This window comes from Salmo salar, chromosome ssa17 (genome assembly GCF_905237065.1).
Source record: "Salmo salar chromosome ssa17, Ssal_v3.1, whole genome shotgun sequence".
Taxonomy (NCBI): Eukaryota; Metazoa; Chordata; class Actinopteri; order Salmoniformes; family Salmonidae; genus Salmo; species Salmo salar.
In genome coordinates this window covers 18,739,091-18,754,754 of record NC_059458.1, presented here as the reverse complement: position 1 = coordinate 18,754,754, position 15,664 = coordinate 18,739,091, and the positions used below count along the sequence as shown (strand labels likewise).

At 40.8% G+C, this 15,664-nt stretch overlaps 1 protein-coding gene across 2 annotated transcripts; it reads right to left on the bottom strand.

The window, feature by feature from the left end:
* Positions 1-61: 61 nt before the first annotated feature.
* LOC106575370 (oocyte zinc finger protein XlCOF6) lies at positions 62-6,430 on the bottom strand. Of its 2 annotated transcripts, none has more exons than XM_014151862.2 (2): positions 6,020-6,430; positions 62-2,527 (listed from the first exon to the last, which is right to left on the bottom strand). In XM_014151862.2, the coding sequence occupies exons 1-2, from the start codon at positions 6,047-6,049 to the stop codon at positions 62-64; spliced, it is 2,496 nt and encodes an 831-aa protein (XP_014007337.1). In that variant the 5' UTR covers positions 6,050-6,430. The 2 variants fall into 2 exon arrangements, with proteins under 2 accessions (XP_014007337.1, XP_014007336.1); XM_014151861.2 differs by having other exon boundaries at positions 6,058-6,429.
* Between the last annotated feature and the right edge of the window lie 9,234 nt (positions 6,431-15,664).

The window sequence follows — 15,664 nt, the reverse complement described above, 5'->3', positions numbered from 1 at the left end:
TCTGTTGTAGTCCTTTCTTATGAGTGTCTCTGACTGTGCCTTCCACACTGTAGTATAGAGATCAAGTCTCCTCTCCAGAGTGTTGCCTCTTCTGGTGGCGTTTTCTGTCGTTCATTTGGGAGAAGCTTTGTCCACATTCTGAGCAGTGGTACGGTTTCTCTCCAGTGTGCATTCTCATGTGTATTGTGAGTGAGTTCTTTTGGAAAAATCTTTTTCCACAGCAGGAGCACTGGAAAGGTCTCTCTTTATTATGCACCCTTCTCAAATGACTCATCACATCACATGAACGAGAAAAAGTATTTCCACATTCCAAGCAAGGATAGGCTGCTCTTTCTCCAGAAAGTTTGAACTTGTGTGCTTGCTTGTGACACTTAAATGTTTTTTCATGTGCAAAACTCTTCCCGCAATCAATGCAGTAGTACGGTTTCTCTCCAGTGTGTGTTCGCTGGTGGTCTTCCAACTGTCGCAAATTTGTAAAACCCTCCCCGCAGTCAGTGCAGAGGAATGGTATTTTTCCACTTCCAGTGTGTATTTTTTGGTGTCTTTCAAACTTTGCCTTGTTTAAGAAACACTTTCCACAGTCAGAACAGTGGAGTGCCAGTTCTATGGAATGTACTGGAAGGTGTGATCGTAGTTTTGCCATGTCAGGAAATCTTTTATCACACCTTGAACAGCGGTAACGTTTCTTTTCCTTGTGTGTTAGTTGATGTTGTTTAAGCCTCTCCTTTCCTGCAAAGCTTTTGTCACAATTAGAGCAGTGGTAAGGCTTTTCTCCTGTGTGTGTTTCCCGATGTCTTTTAAGATGATATCCACGAGTAAAACTCTTATCGCAGTCAGAACAGTGGTGACGCTTTTCCCTTGGTGAGATCTTCTCTGTGTGTTTTCGCTGGTGCTTTTTCAACGACCATAACAGTTTGAATCTCTTCCCACAGTCGGGGCAAAGGTGAGGCCTTTCTTGACTATGTACTTCCATGTGTATTTTTAGTTCTCCCGGTTCAGAAAAACTTTTATCACAGTAAGGACAATCACCCCCTTTCTTATGTGTCCTCTGGTGACTTTTCAGAAGATCCGAGCGGGTAAAACTTTTCCCACAGTCAGGGCAGTGAAAATGTTTCTCTCCCGTATGCGTTCGCTGGTGTAGTTTAAGTTTATCCACTTTAGAAAAACTTTTACCACAATAAGAGCACTCAAGAAGCCCCAAAGTATGTTTTTGTTGGTGCATTTCAAATGCATTTAACAACTGGAATCTCTTCCCACAGTCTGGGCAAAGGTATGGCTTTTCTCCAGCATGTACATGCATGTGTCTGTTCAGATCTTCTGGTTTGGAGAAACGTTCTGCACAATGATTGCAGTGGAAGTATTTCCCTTTCATATGCTTTTGCTGGTGGTGTATTTTCAGATCATATGACTGAGAATAACTTTTGCCACAATCAGAGCAGCGATGAGGCTTCTCTCCCGTATGTGTTCGTTGGTGTCTTTTAAGATGATAAACTCGTGTAAAGCTTTTCCCACAGTCAGAGCAGTGGTGACGCCTCTCACCTCCATTAGAACTCACAATAGGGTCATCGGAAGTATCATGATGAGGCTTCTCTCTGTTCTCCAGAGTTGTTTGGGGCAGTTGTCTTTCTGGGTGCTGATTTTTCCCAAGTTCAGGCACACTGTCTACATTTTCTGCACTGCTGGTAGCTTTGAAGGTATTCTCCAGCTGGTGTTTTTCAAGCTTCTCCAATAGGACAAAGCTTTCCACACATTTAGTGGAGTGAAAATGACGTTTGTCTTTCGCGTGTATTTTTTGGTGTGACTTGAGATTATCTAATCGAGCAAAACTTCTGTTGCAATCAGAGCAGTTGTGAGGCTTCTCTCCAGTATGTGTTCGCTGGTGTCTTGTAAGGTCCCTCACTTTTTGAAAGCTCCTCCCGCAGCAGGCACAGTAGTGAGGCTTCTCTCCTCCAGGACTGAAATCCTCAAGGAAGTCATCAGTATCTAGGGGCTCCTCTTCATTCTCCTGTGTGGTTTGGGGTTGTTGTGGTCTTTCTGAGTTTTGATTCTTCTCTAATTGGCACTGGGTATTGGCTGGGCATTGCTGTTTGCTATGTGACAGGACACTGTTTATATTTGCAGTGTTGCTTGAAACTTCGAAGGTATTCTCCGGCAGGTCCTGTTGCTTTTTCACAAGTTCAGTTTGACGAATGCGTGTGACAGCTTTATCCAGTGTTATTTCTGGGTCCATTTGTAATTGCTTGGACAGTCTTCTGTCAAGTAAGCCCATGACTAGTCTGTCTCTTATCATCTCACTGAGCAGAGCTCCATAACCACAATGTTCTGACAAACAATGAAGTGCAGTGATAAAATCATCAGCTGTCTCTCCTGCTTCTTGTTGTCTTTGGTTGAATTTAGTTCGTTCTAGTATTACATTCCTCCTAACTGCCAAATGTCCATCTTGCTGTTCATTATTAGAACTGTGGAAGTGTTCCTGCTTGATCAGGTTGTCATCTTGCAGGTCTTCTGAGGTGTCCATCTCCTCTGCCTGGAAATACATTTAAAATAGCATAATTACTAGTAGGCCTATCGTCTCTGTTCTCTCAAACAACATTCATTTTGTGATAATATATCTTACTTTTCATTATGGTTAAAGTCCAAATTAGAATAGATGGCATATACAATAAATAGCTAAACAAATAACTTAGGGTCTTCACATCTTTACAGTAGTAGCTAGGTCTAATCATGTGAAATACCTAGCAGTATCAACATGATAATGATGATTTGTCATTAGGTCTAGAGATCCTCATGATAGAGCATATTGATAGCATATGCTATTGATCTAGGCTAGAGAAGGTTCATTGAGGTAGTATTAGTAGTGGACATTTCCATGTAAAAAGCCCCATGATCACTAGCATGTGAAGTTCATGGGAGCACATCAAATTTGGTGCCAATGAATGCTGGGGTTTTTTCAAACACATTTTTCAACCATTTTTTCCATCCTAACATTTGGAATAAGCCACGGCTTTGATTTCTGGTCCAAAAAAAAAGAGTAAAGTTGGGGAGGTAAATATGCACCGACACCAATTAAATTTGACAATTCATGCTATTTCTAGGAAACGTGACAGTAGCTAGGTTTCCATTCCAATTGGTGACAGATTTTAATGTGAATATTCTAGAATCCGCATAAAACATATGCGCATTTTCTCATCAGTGGTATGTTTCCACCAAATGGACTTGTTGCAGATACAAATCAGTGCGTGATGACATACTGCACACAAAGAAAACATCTAGCCGAACAAGTCTTAAAAGGTATTAGAAATACAGCACCAGTCAAAAGTTTGGACACAACTAGTCATTCAAGGGTTTTTCTTTTTTTTTTAACTATTTTCGACATTGTAGAATAATAGTGAAGACAAACTATGAAATAACATATGGAATCATCTAGTAACCAAAATAATGTTAAACAAATCAAAATATATTTTAGATTCTTCAAAGTAGCCACCCTTTGCCTTGACAGCTCTGCACTCTCTTGGTATTCTCTCAACCAGCTTCACCTGGAATGCTTTTTCAACAGTCTTGAAGGAGTTACCACATATGCTGAGCACTTGTTGGCTGCTTTTCCTTCACTCTGCGGTCCAACTCATCCCAAACCATCTCAATTGGGTTGAGGTCGGGTCATCTGATGCAGCCCTCCATCACTCTCCTTCGTCAAATAGCCCTTACACAGCCTGGGGTCTTTGTCCTGTTGAAAAACAAATGATAGTCCCACTAAGCGCAAACCAGATGGGATGGCGTATCGCTGCAGAATGCTGTTGTAGCCATGCTGGTTAAGTGTGCCTTGAATTCTAAATAAATCACAGACAGTGTCGCTAGCAAAGTACCATCACACCTCAATGCTTCATGGTTGGAACCACACATGCGGAGATCATCCGTTCACCCACTCTGCGTCTCACAAAGACACGGCAGTTGGAACCAAATATCTCAAATTTATACTCATCAGACCAAAGGACAGATTTCCACCGGTCTAATGTCCATTGCTCATGTTTCTTGGCCCAAGCAAGTCTCTTCTTATTGGTGTCCTTTAGTAGTGGTTTCTTTGCAGCAATTCAACCATGAAAGCCTGATTTCACGCAGTCTCCTCTGAACAGATGATGTTGAGATGACTGTTACTTGAACTCTGAAGCATTTATTTGGGCTGCAATTTCTGAGGCTGGTAATTCTAATGAACTTATCCTCTGCAGTAGAGGTAACTGGGTCTTCCTTTCCTGTGGCGGTCCTCGTGAGAGCCAGTTTCATCATTGCACTTGATGGTTTTTGCGACTGCACTAGAAGAAACTTTCAAAGTTCTAAACATTTTCCGGATTGACTGACCATCATGTTTTAAAGTAATGATGGACTGTCGTTAATCTTTGCTTATTTGAGCTGTTCTTGCCATAATATGGACATGGTCTACCTACCTTGTCACAACACAACTGATTTGATTTGATGTCCAAGGAAACAAATTCCACAAATTAACTTTGATCAAGGCACACCTGTTAATTGAAATGCATTCCAGGTGACTACCGCATGAAGCTGGTTGAGAGAATGCCAAGCGTGTGCAATGCTGTCATCAAGGCAAAGGATGGCTACTTTGAAGAATCTAAAATATACAATATTTTTATTTAACACTTCTTTTTGGTTACTACATGATTCCATGTGTGTTATTTCATAGTTTGATGTCTTTGCTATTATTCTACAATGTAGAAAATAGTAAAAATAAAGAAAAACCTTTGAATGAGTAGGTGTGTCCAAACTTTTGACTGGTACTGTACATCCAAACATTAATGTTGAAGACCCCTGCCAACTAATATTAACATTTAGACTTGCAGAAACTATTTCCCTTCTGTAAGTTTAAGAAATATTGCCTAGTGTCTTGGCATTCTGTTACCAAAAACCCACATCTTTAAAATATTTTTTTACAATTTATTAAGTGTTAAAGTGCATCATTATGTTGCCAAATCGGTAAAAGAATGACCCCAAAAAAAATCTAAGTGAATGACTGCAACTGAATTAGCTACAATGGGAATTCATAGTAGTCACAATCTGTCCTCCCTTCCGCTGGCATACTGTTATGTTCAGCTCATAACTGTTTACCTTCTCTTTCTGTCACCTGGTGGTTAAAGCAAGTGTGAGAGAATCTGGACAACCCCTCCCTCTCTCTTCTCTCTCCAGTTAATGTCACTGCTCCCAGCTCTTAATGACACCTACCCATGAGCCCCCTTTCTTTCAAATGACTGTAACCAGCCCTCTCACCCACTGAGCACCTTCCAACACCGGACATCCATGGACATTTGCAAAGTAGTTAAATTTGGTCAGTCCAAATCTGAACCAATCATAGACTTCTGTTTCACAAGTTTGGACAGTACAGTAAAGAAAAGTAGAGTATAGGACAGTACAGTATGGTACTCTACAATAATTAAGTACAGTAGCGTACACTAGAGTAGAGTACATTTAAAATGTACTGTATTTTACTCTTCTGTGCTATACTTTAATGTCCAAACTTGTGAAACATAGATGTCTATGATTGGTACAGATTTTTTTTTAAAGCACTTTATAAAATACAATTGATTGATTTGGTCCAGACCAACCAAATGTCCTTTTGTTTGTAAGCTTATTAGAATAATAGCCAGTATGTAAAATAATACCCAAACATGCAAAGGAGGATATTACATTTGTCTACCTTTGTTTCTATTCAGCAGCCATGATATCATTATGTTACTGGGTGTTAATCCACTTGACTTACTGTAGTTCAAAAACACGCAGTCTTTCTGCAGACATCTTTTAATCTTACTTTGGAGTAGATATTTCAGCTTTTGGAAAATGCTGTCACAAAAAAACGCTGGGAGATTTTACCATCATTCTGTTACTAACCTTTACATCTGCACTGTTCTTCGAGTAAATGTGTTTTTGTACAATTTTCTGGGTACTATTAAAAGTAGTCCTTGTGCATAGAGCTGGTTTGTTTAACTTTGCAATCAATAGTTATTGTTTGGCATACTTTTAAAGTGAATAGGAGTCTCCGCGTCATTCTGTTACCATGGAATTGCCCGGCTCCTCTTCATCTCCGTTATCCTGCATTGGTCGTCCTGCGTCTTTCTCAAGTTCCGCCATTTTCTCTGACGTGTTTTGAATGACAACAGAAGGGGTTCGGGTAAAACCAGAGGCTGCAAACCACTGAAGTCTGCTATGCTAATCTATACGCAATAGTTTTTGCTGGTAGTAATTTAAGCTTTTGGTTAGAGTTCTATTCAAAGTGAAATAAAAATAAAAAGCTTATCTCACAAGATCCTTGCTGCAGCACGTCTATCTGCTGTCTGGTTAGCTATTCATCTCTCCACGTGTGTGTCGTGAACAACATTAGCGTGAGCAACAATAGTGTCATCCGCGGTTCGTTTTCAAAATATCAGTCCCTCATTGAAACCGATGCAAACTGATAAACATTTAGAAAACATGCCATAATTGGACAACATAATGCTAAGCAAGGTTGAAATGTTATATGTTATCTTAATAGCTTTTCGGTGAAAGCACATTTTTCAATATTCTGAGTACATAGCCCGGACAACACGGCTAGCTAATTTGACACCCACCAAGTTTGGCCCTCACCAAACTCAGATTTACTATAAGAAAAATTGGATTACCTTTGCTGTTCTTCGTCAGAATGCACTCCCAGGACTTCTACTTCAACAACAAATGTTGTTTTGGTTCGAAATAATCCATAGTTATATCCAAATAGCTCCGTTTTGTTTGTGCGTTCAAGTCACTATCCGAAGGGTGACGAGCCGGCATATTTCGTGACAAAAAAATGCGAAATATTCCATTACCGTACTTCGAAGCATGTCAAACGCTGTTTAAAATAATTTTTTATGCTATTTTTCTCATAAAATAGCGATAATATTCCGACCGGGCGACGTTGTGTTCATTCAAACACTGAAAGAAAAAAATGGAGTCGTCTCATGCACGCGCGCCTCAGTGTCATTGTTCTCAGCAGGACCACTCACAAAAACCCCTGCTGTTTTTCGCCCAGAGACTGGAGAGCTCTCATTTCACTTTCTGGCGCCTTCCTAGAGCCAATGGAAGACTTAGAAAATGTCAGGTTACAGCAGAGATGCTGTATTTTTGATAGAGATGCCCTAGAAGGAGAACAAATTGTCAGACAGGGCATTTCCTGTATAGAATCTTCTCAGGTTTTGGCCTGCCATATGAGTTCTGTTGTACTCACAGACACCATTCAAACAGTTTTAGAAACTTTAGTGTGTTTTCAATCCAAATCTACAAATTATATGCATATTCTAGTTTCTGGGCAGGAGTAGTAACCAGATTAAATCAGGTATGTTTTTTATCCGGCCGTGAAAATACTGCCCCCTATCCCAAACAGGTTAAAGCTGTCTGGGTTTAAACATCTTCTATTGAACAGAAAGTAAATAGCTTAATCAATTGATCACTTCCCAATCAAAGTATTTTTTGTGACTATAGAAGGCCACAACTCAGCCTCTGAATGTCACTGGTACACAACAATTATATTTCCATATGCATCGGAGTCACGTCTTTCCTGTGTATTTTACATAAAGCATTGAGGACCAAAGCGCTGTCACAGATCACTGTATATAATTGGATCCATTGTATTTTCTTCGATCTTAAGCTAACAAGGGGTAGGCCTGTGCTTTGACATTTTCATTAATAAAAGGGAGGCCTATGGCATTGTCATGACGTTGGCCTCTTTGAGTACAGGGAGGACAGTTGACCCCCTCCCCCGTTGCACCATCCCCCAACCTACCTCCCCCCACCCAGGCCCTGTGTGAAAGGGTTGTAAAATTCCAGAGGAGAATCTTACAACCACATGGCCCAGTTGAGACACAGAGGGGTCCCATAGAGAGACACAGGAAATTCTTCCAACTCACAGAATTGGGGAACCGAATGACATTTGTGTTCTGGAGAAGGTATGGAAGACTGGTGAAGAATCCAGCTACGAACTGGTCCGCTTGGTACAATTTTGTGATACTCAGAAGAGACAATATAGCCATATTACCATAAAACAGTTTATATAATAGCCTCAGCCTTGAGACTTGCATTCACATGGTTGTATAGAATGTATTAATAAGGATAAAGCTATAGGTAATACATTGAGATGCTATGTACTGATGGTTTTTTTTATTTACATTTTTGTAAATTTTTTTTGTTAATGTGATAGAATTATATTTCTGTACCAAGCTTAACTCAGTCATCGGCACGCCCCCAGGGACACAGACAGGACCAGGTGTCATGTGACATGTTCACTATAAAACCATAGCCTGATCTACTTTCTTCAGACCGGCCTCCACTCCATTGCGAGTTGGCCAATAGGTTTGACCATCCAAGTACTCTACTGAAAGTGAACTATACCACGTGGTTAACTTTTAGACTATTGATACCGACAGAATAAGAACAAGTCTTTGATATTAATTATTAGTCTGCAGCTAAGTAAATTATATCTTTGAACGCGAAGACCAGCGAAACATCCATTCTATGACGACATTAATGAATGTCGCTTTGAAAGAACCATTCTAACCGAGAGAGAGAGAGAGAGAGACAAAACTCTCCACAGAACGACGCTCCAACAAGGATCCCGACGACACACTGAGCGTAAATATATATTGATTGCAATTGTTCCCAAATGAGTGAGCGTTCAATTGTCAATTGTTAATATTAATGAACTCTGTAGGGTCTTCTCAGCTGCCCTTTATGACCCATTGTCTAACAGACCAGCCATGCCTGTTTTAGCCCACTAGGGCACATTACTCTACCAAATCTTTGTGATGATAATTACTGTTTGTATACTTTCTGTGAATTAATTAGTTTAGTAAATAAATGATTTTAAGACAATTGATGTATGGATGACTCTTAGTAAAGACTGGGTTCGTGCAGATACAACAATTTACGACGTTTGGAATGAGACTGGACGCGAGGTAAAATACACCATTTAAACCAGAAGATAATCGGCCTATACTATAATAGAATATAATATATAATGTTATAATGTAGGAAAGATATATTAGGAAAATTATAACTTTGTAATCTGAATATTTTCCTTGGTGCCCCGATCTCCTAGTTAATTACAATTAAACGATTAATCAGTTTAATCGCGTGATAATAATTACAGGAAGTTAATTGATAAACATGTCTTCAGTTTAATGGTACCCCAAAGACACGACAGCATACACTCTCATACCCCCTCAATTTGAGTCTTTGTTTTAATTTAGCCTACCTCTGTGTCAGTGGGATGTTATTTAAAGGAAGCATGGTGGGTGGAGGAATTGACCTACAAATCTATGAATATAGCAGCCTATAGCCTAATTTCGTCTGTTAAACAGGTATACCTACCTCTTATTTCTTAAATAGGAAGAAATAAGCTTCAACACAAAGCCCTCTTGTTATTAGTAAAGATTAATTAAAATTAAGTCTGTTAAGGACCTCCCCTTTTTTTTCAATTTTCGCCTAAAAAGATTGACTGTAGCTCAGGACCTGAAGCAAGGATATGCATATTCTTGATACCATTTGAAAGGAAACACTTAGAAATTTGTGGAAATGTGAAAAAAAATTACGATAATATAACACATTAGATCTGGTAAAAGATAATACAAAGAAAAAAAAACTTGCAGTTTTTTTTTGGACCATCATCTTTGAAATGCAAGAGAAAGGCCATGATGTATTATTCCAGCCCAGGTGCAATTTAGATTTTGGCCACTAGATGGCAGCAGTGTATGTGCAAAGTTTTAGACAGATCGAATAAACCATTGCAGTTCTGTTCAAAATGTTGTATCAAGACTGCCCAAATGTGCCTAATTGGTTTATTAATACATTTTCAAGTTCATAACTGTGCACTCTCCTCAAACAATAGCATGGTATAATTTCACTGTAATAGCTACTGTAAATTAGACAGTGCAGTTAGATTAACAAGAATTTAAGCTTTCTGCCAATATCAGATATGTCTACGTCCTGGAAAATGTTCTTGTTACTTACAACGTCATGCTAATCGCATTTGCCTATGTTAGCTCAACCGTCCCGCGGGGGACCCACCGATCCTGTAGAGGTGAAGATGAATTGGATGAAGTAGATGAATTATGCCCACTCGAATTTGCCTACTTTCAGCACCATGAGCTGTCCATTTCCAATTGATTGTGCTGCAGCTGCTGCTTCAAATTTCAGCACCACAATGAAAGTTACTCGAATCTGGCTAATTGTGAGGCCAATAACTCTGATAAATACATCATGAGCAAGAAACATATTGTTTTTAATAAAATAAATTATAATCATATCATGCTATCAACCTCCGGTCCTCCTGATCTTCAATGCTCTCCTTCTCAAACTGAACAGAACATAGGCTTATTTTGGGGAAGAAGCCTTTGACTCTTCTCCTAAACTGCCCCCGTAGGCCTACACAACACAGCTATTGTCTAGGCAGCACACAAAAAAGTTTTTGATCAGCAAGAACTGAGCAGGCCAGGGCTCAGTGTTGGAACATCCATTGCAGTGTGTAATGCACCCCAATGGTGGAACAAGCTCCCTCACGACACCAGGACAGCGGAGTCAATCACCACCTTCCGGAGACACCTGAAACCCCACCTCTTTAAGGAATACCTGGGATAGGATAAAGTAATCCTTCATCCACCTCTGGCCTGCTGGCCCCCCTACCTCTGCGGAAGCACAGTTCCCACTCAGCCCAGTCAAAACTGTTCGCTGCCCTGGCACCCCAATGGTGGAACAAGCTCCCTCACGACGCCAGGACAGCGGAGTCAATCACCACCTTCCGTAGACACCTGAAACCCCACCTCTTTAAGGAATACCTGGGATAGGATATAGTAATCCTTCTAACCCCCCCCCCCAAAAAAAGATATAGATGTACTATTGTAAAGTGGTTGTTCCACTGGATATCATAAGGTGAATGCACCAATTTGTAAGTCGCTCTGGATAAGAGCGTCTGCTAAATGATGTAAATGTAAATGTAACCCCCCCAACCCTCCCCCCCCAAAAAAGATATAGATGTGCTATTGTAAAGTGGTTGTTCCACTGGATATCATAAGGTGAATGCACCAATTTGTAAGTCGCTCTGGATAAGAGCGTCTGCTAAATGACGTAAATGTAATGCAGCCTAGTTTTATTTACACCATCAATACATAGCCTAATAAGCAACTCATTCCAAAACACTGAGAAATATAAAAATGTCATCCATTACAAATTACATGACCATCCCCTGGTCTAGATTTTAAAAAATGATATATACTAAACCCTCCACTTGACTGAAATTGAAAAAGCATGACCCTTCCCATTTTCCTCCAGGTACCAATTATGTACATTTAGACCCATCCATAATGGGAGTTTGAATCTGAGCTTCCTGGGCCTTGGCTAGCAGACAAGTCATACTCGGTCGACATCTCAGATACTGATTCAGCTGTACTGGTTAATTTAGCCATTTAAAGTATAGAACAAGCTACCTTATATTTGTTTATTTTTATTTAAACAGTGCATGGATGTTAACTTCTATCTCATCTGAGGTTAAGATAAAATACTGAGAAGGTTTAAATACAAGGCATTGTATTAACTAGTATGAATATTTTAAATACAGAGGATGTATTCACAGTACTTTCTAGTATTTTACAGCATCTGACTGTATTTTTCATGTTTTGAAGAGGCTCGAATGTTATGGTCCCAAAGAACGTCTGGAAGGCGGCCATGCAACCAGGCCAACAGTTTCACTGCGATAGCAAGAGCGCTGCGTTGGGTGCTTTTAATGTTGACACATTGCTGAAAAGCACCCTGAAAAGTATGTACAGATATTGCATAGACCATTGAATTACAATTACTAGAAGGGGCATAGGCCCTTAACCATGGCTGTAAAAGGTGCACAGCTTTGGGGGTGAGGGGGGAGATTTCTCAGGCTCAATATAATTTTGTCTCCAAGTTCGAAGAAAATCATTGGGACATTTTTTTCTGTATACATCAATGATGATTATTATTATTTGACCATGTTGGTCATTTATGAACATTTGAACATCTAGGCCATGTGCTGTTATAATCTCCACCCAGCACAGCCAGAAGAGGACTGGCCACCCTTCATAGCCTTGTTCCTCTCTAGGTTTCTTCCTAGGTTTTGGACTTTCTAGGGAGTTTTTCCTAGCCACCGTGCTTCTACACCTGCATTGCTTGCTGTTTGGGGTTTTAGGCTGTGTTTCTGTACAGCACTTTGAGATATCAGCTGATGTAAGAAGGGCTATATAAATAAATTTGATTTGAAATTTGATGTCGCTCTTGCTGCTGGTGAGTCTCTGATCCACCTCTACGCAGACGACACCATTCTGTATACTTCTGGCCCTTCTTTGGACACTGTTAACTACCCTCCTGATGAGCTTCAATGCCATACAACTCTCCTTCCGTGGCCTCCAACTGCTCTTAAATACAAGTAAAACTAAATGCATGCTCTTCAACCGATCGCTGCCTGCACCTGCCCGCCCGTCCAGCATCACTACTCTGGACGGTTCTGACTTAGAATATGTGGACAACTACAAATACCTAGGTGTCTGGTTAGACTGTAAACTCTCCTTCCAGGCTCACATCAAACATCTCCAATCCAAAGTTAAATCTAGAATTGTTTTCCTATTTCGCAACAATGCATCTTTCACTCATGCTGCCAAACATACCCTCGTAAAACTGACTATCCTACCGATCCTCGACTTCAGCGATGTCATTTACAAAATAGCCTCCAATACCCTACTCAATAAATTGGATGCAGTCTATCACAGTGCCATCCGTTTTGTCACCAAAGCCCCATATACTACCCACCACTGCGACCTGTACGCTCTCGTTGGCTGGCCCTCGCTTCATACTCATCGCCAAACTCACTGACTCCAGGTCATCTACAAGACCCTGCTAGGTAAAGTTCACCCTTATCTCAGCTCGCTGGTCACCATAGCAGCACCCACCTGTAGCACGCGCTCAAGCAGATATATCTCTCTGGTCACCCCCAAAGCCAATTCCTCCTTCGGCCGCCTCTCCTTCCAGTTCTCTGCTGCCAATGACTGGAACGAACTACAAAAATCTCTAAAACTGGAAACACTTATCTCCCTCACTAGCTTTAAGCACCAGCTGTCAGAGCAGCTCACAGATTACTGCACCTGTACATAGCCCATCTATAATTTAGCCCAAACAACTACCTCTTCCCCTACTGTATTTATTTATTTATTTATTTTGCTCCTTTGCACCCCATTATTTCTATTTTGCACTTTCTTCCACTGCAAATCTACTATTCCAGTGTTTTACTTGCTATATTGTATTTACTTCGCCACCATGGCCTTTTTTGCCTTTACCTCCCTTATCTCACCTCATTTGCTCACTTTGTATATAGACTTATTTTTATACTATATTATTGACTGTATGTTTGTTTTACTCCATGTGGAACTCTGTGTTGTTGTATGTGTCAAACTGCTTTGCTTTATCTTGGCCAGGTCTCAATTGTAAATGAGAACTTGTTCTCAACTTGCCTACCTGGTTAAATAAAGGTGAAATAAAAATAAATAAATAAAAATACATTTTTGTGGGGTCTCCATCCCAGAATGCACATACAATGATTTTTTAAACATTTTTAGTCATTTAGCAGACAATCTTATCCAGAGCGACTTACAGTAGTGAATGCATACATTTCATACATTTTTCCCCCCGTACTGGTCCCCCGTGGGAATCAAACCCACAACCCTGGCGTTGCAAACACCATGCTCTAGCAACTGAGCCACACGGGACCCAACAGGTGTTGTGAAAAGAGAATACTTGCTGTTCACCCAAACCAACACTGTTTCGAATGGGAATGTCTGTTTTACTCATTTTAATTATACTGAACATAAATATAAACGCAACATGTAAAGTGTTGGTCCCATGCTTCATGAGCTGAAATAAAAGATCCCAGAAATGTTCCATATGAAAAAAAAGTGTTTCTCTCATTTTGTTCACAAATTTGTTTACATCCCTGTTAGTGAACATTTCTCCTTTGCCAAGATAATCCATCCACCTGACATGTGTGGCACATCAATAAGCTGATTAAATAGCATGATCATTACACAGGTGCACCTTGTGCTGGGAACAATAAAAGGCCACTATAAAATGTGCCGTTTTGTCACACAACACAATGCCACAGATGTCTCAAGTTTTGAGAGAGCCTGCAATTGGCATGCTGACTGCAGGAATGTCCACCAGCGCTGTTGACAGATAATTGAATGTTAATTTCTCTACCATAAGCCACCTCCAACGTAGTTCTAGAGAGTTTGGCAGAACCTCCAACAGGCCTCACAACCGTAGACCATGTGTATGGTGTCATGTGGACAAGCGGTTTGCTGACGTCAACGTTCAACATTGTGAAAAGAGTGCCACATGGTGGCGGTGGGGTTATGGTATGAGCAGGCATAAACTATGGACAACAAACACAATTGCATTTTATCGATGGCAATTTGAATGCACAGAGATATCCTGACGGGATTCTGAGGCCCATTGTCGTGACATTCATCACCATCACCTCATGTTTCAGCATGATGATGCCCGGCCCCATGTGCCAAGGATCTATCTGTACACAATTCCTGGAAGCTTAAAATGTCCCATTTCTTCCATGGCTTGCATACTCAGCAGACATTTCACCCATTGAGCATGTTTGGGATGCTCTGGATCAACGTGTACAACAGCGTGTTCAAGTTCCCGCCAATATCCAGCAACTTTGCACAGAAATTGAAGAGGAGTGGGCCAACATTCCACAGGCCACAATCAACAGCCTGATCAAATCTATGTAAAGGAAATGTTTCGCGCTGCATCAGATCAAAATCAAATCAAACTTTATTTGTCACATGCACCAAATACAACAAGTGTAGACTTCACCGTGAAATGCTTACTTACAAGCCCTTAAGCAACAGTGTAGTTCAAGAGGAAGAAAAAATGTACCAAGTAGACCAAAATAAAAAGTAAAACAATAAGAATTACAATAACGAGGCTATATACATGGGGCACTGGTACCAAGTCAGTGTGTGGGGGTACAGGCTAGTTGAGGTAATCTGTACATGTAGGTGGGGCGAAGTGACTATGCATAGGTAACAAACAAACAGCGAGTAGCAGCAGTGTACAATGTAAATTGTCCGGTGGCAATTTTATGAATTGTTCAGCAGTCTTATGGCTTGGGGGTAGAAGCTGTTGAGGAGCCTTTTGGTACTAGACTTGGCGCTCTGGTACGGCTTGCCGTGCGGTAGCAGAGAAAACAGTCTATAACTTGGGTGACTGGAGTCTCTGACAATTTTATGGGCTTTCCTCTGACACCGCCTATTATATAGGACCTGGATGGCAGGAAGCTTGGCCCCAATAATGTACTGGGCCATTCGCACTACCCTCTGTAGCACCTTACGGTCAGATGCCGAGCAGTTGCCATACCAGGCGGTGATGCAACCGGTCAGGATGCTCTCAATGGTGCAGCTGTAGAACATTTGAGGATCTCGGGACCCATGACAAATCTTTTCAGTCTCCTGAGGGGGAAAAGGTTTTGTGGTGCCCTCTTCACGACTGTCTTGGTATGTTTGGACCATGATAGTTTGTTGGTGATGTGGACACCAAGGAACTTAACAATCAACCCGCTCCACTACAGCCC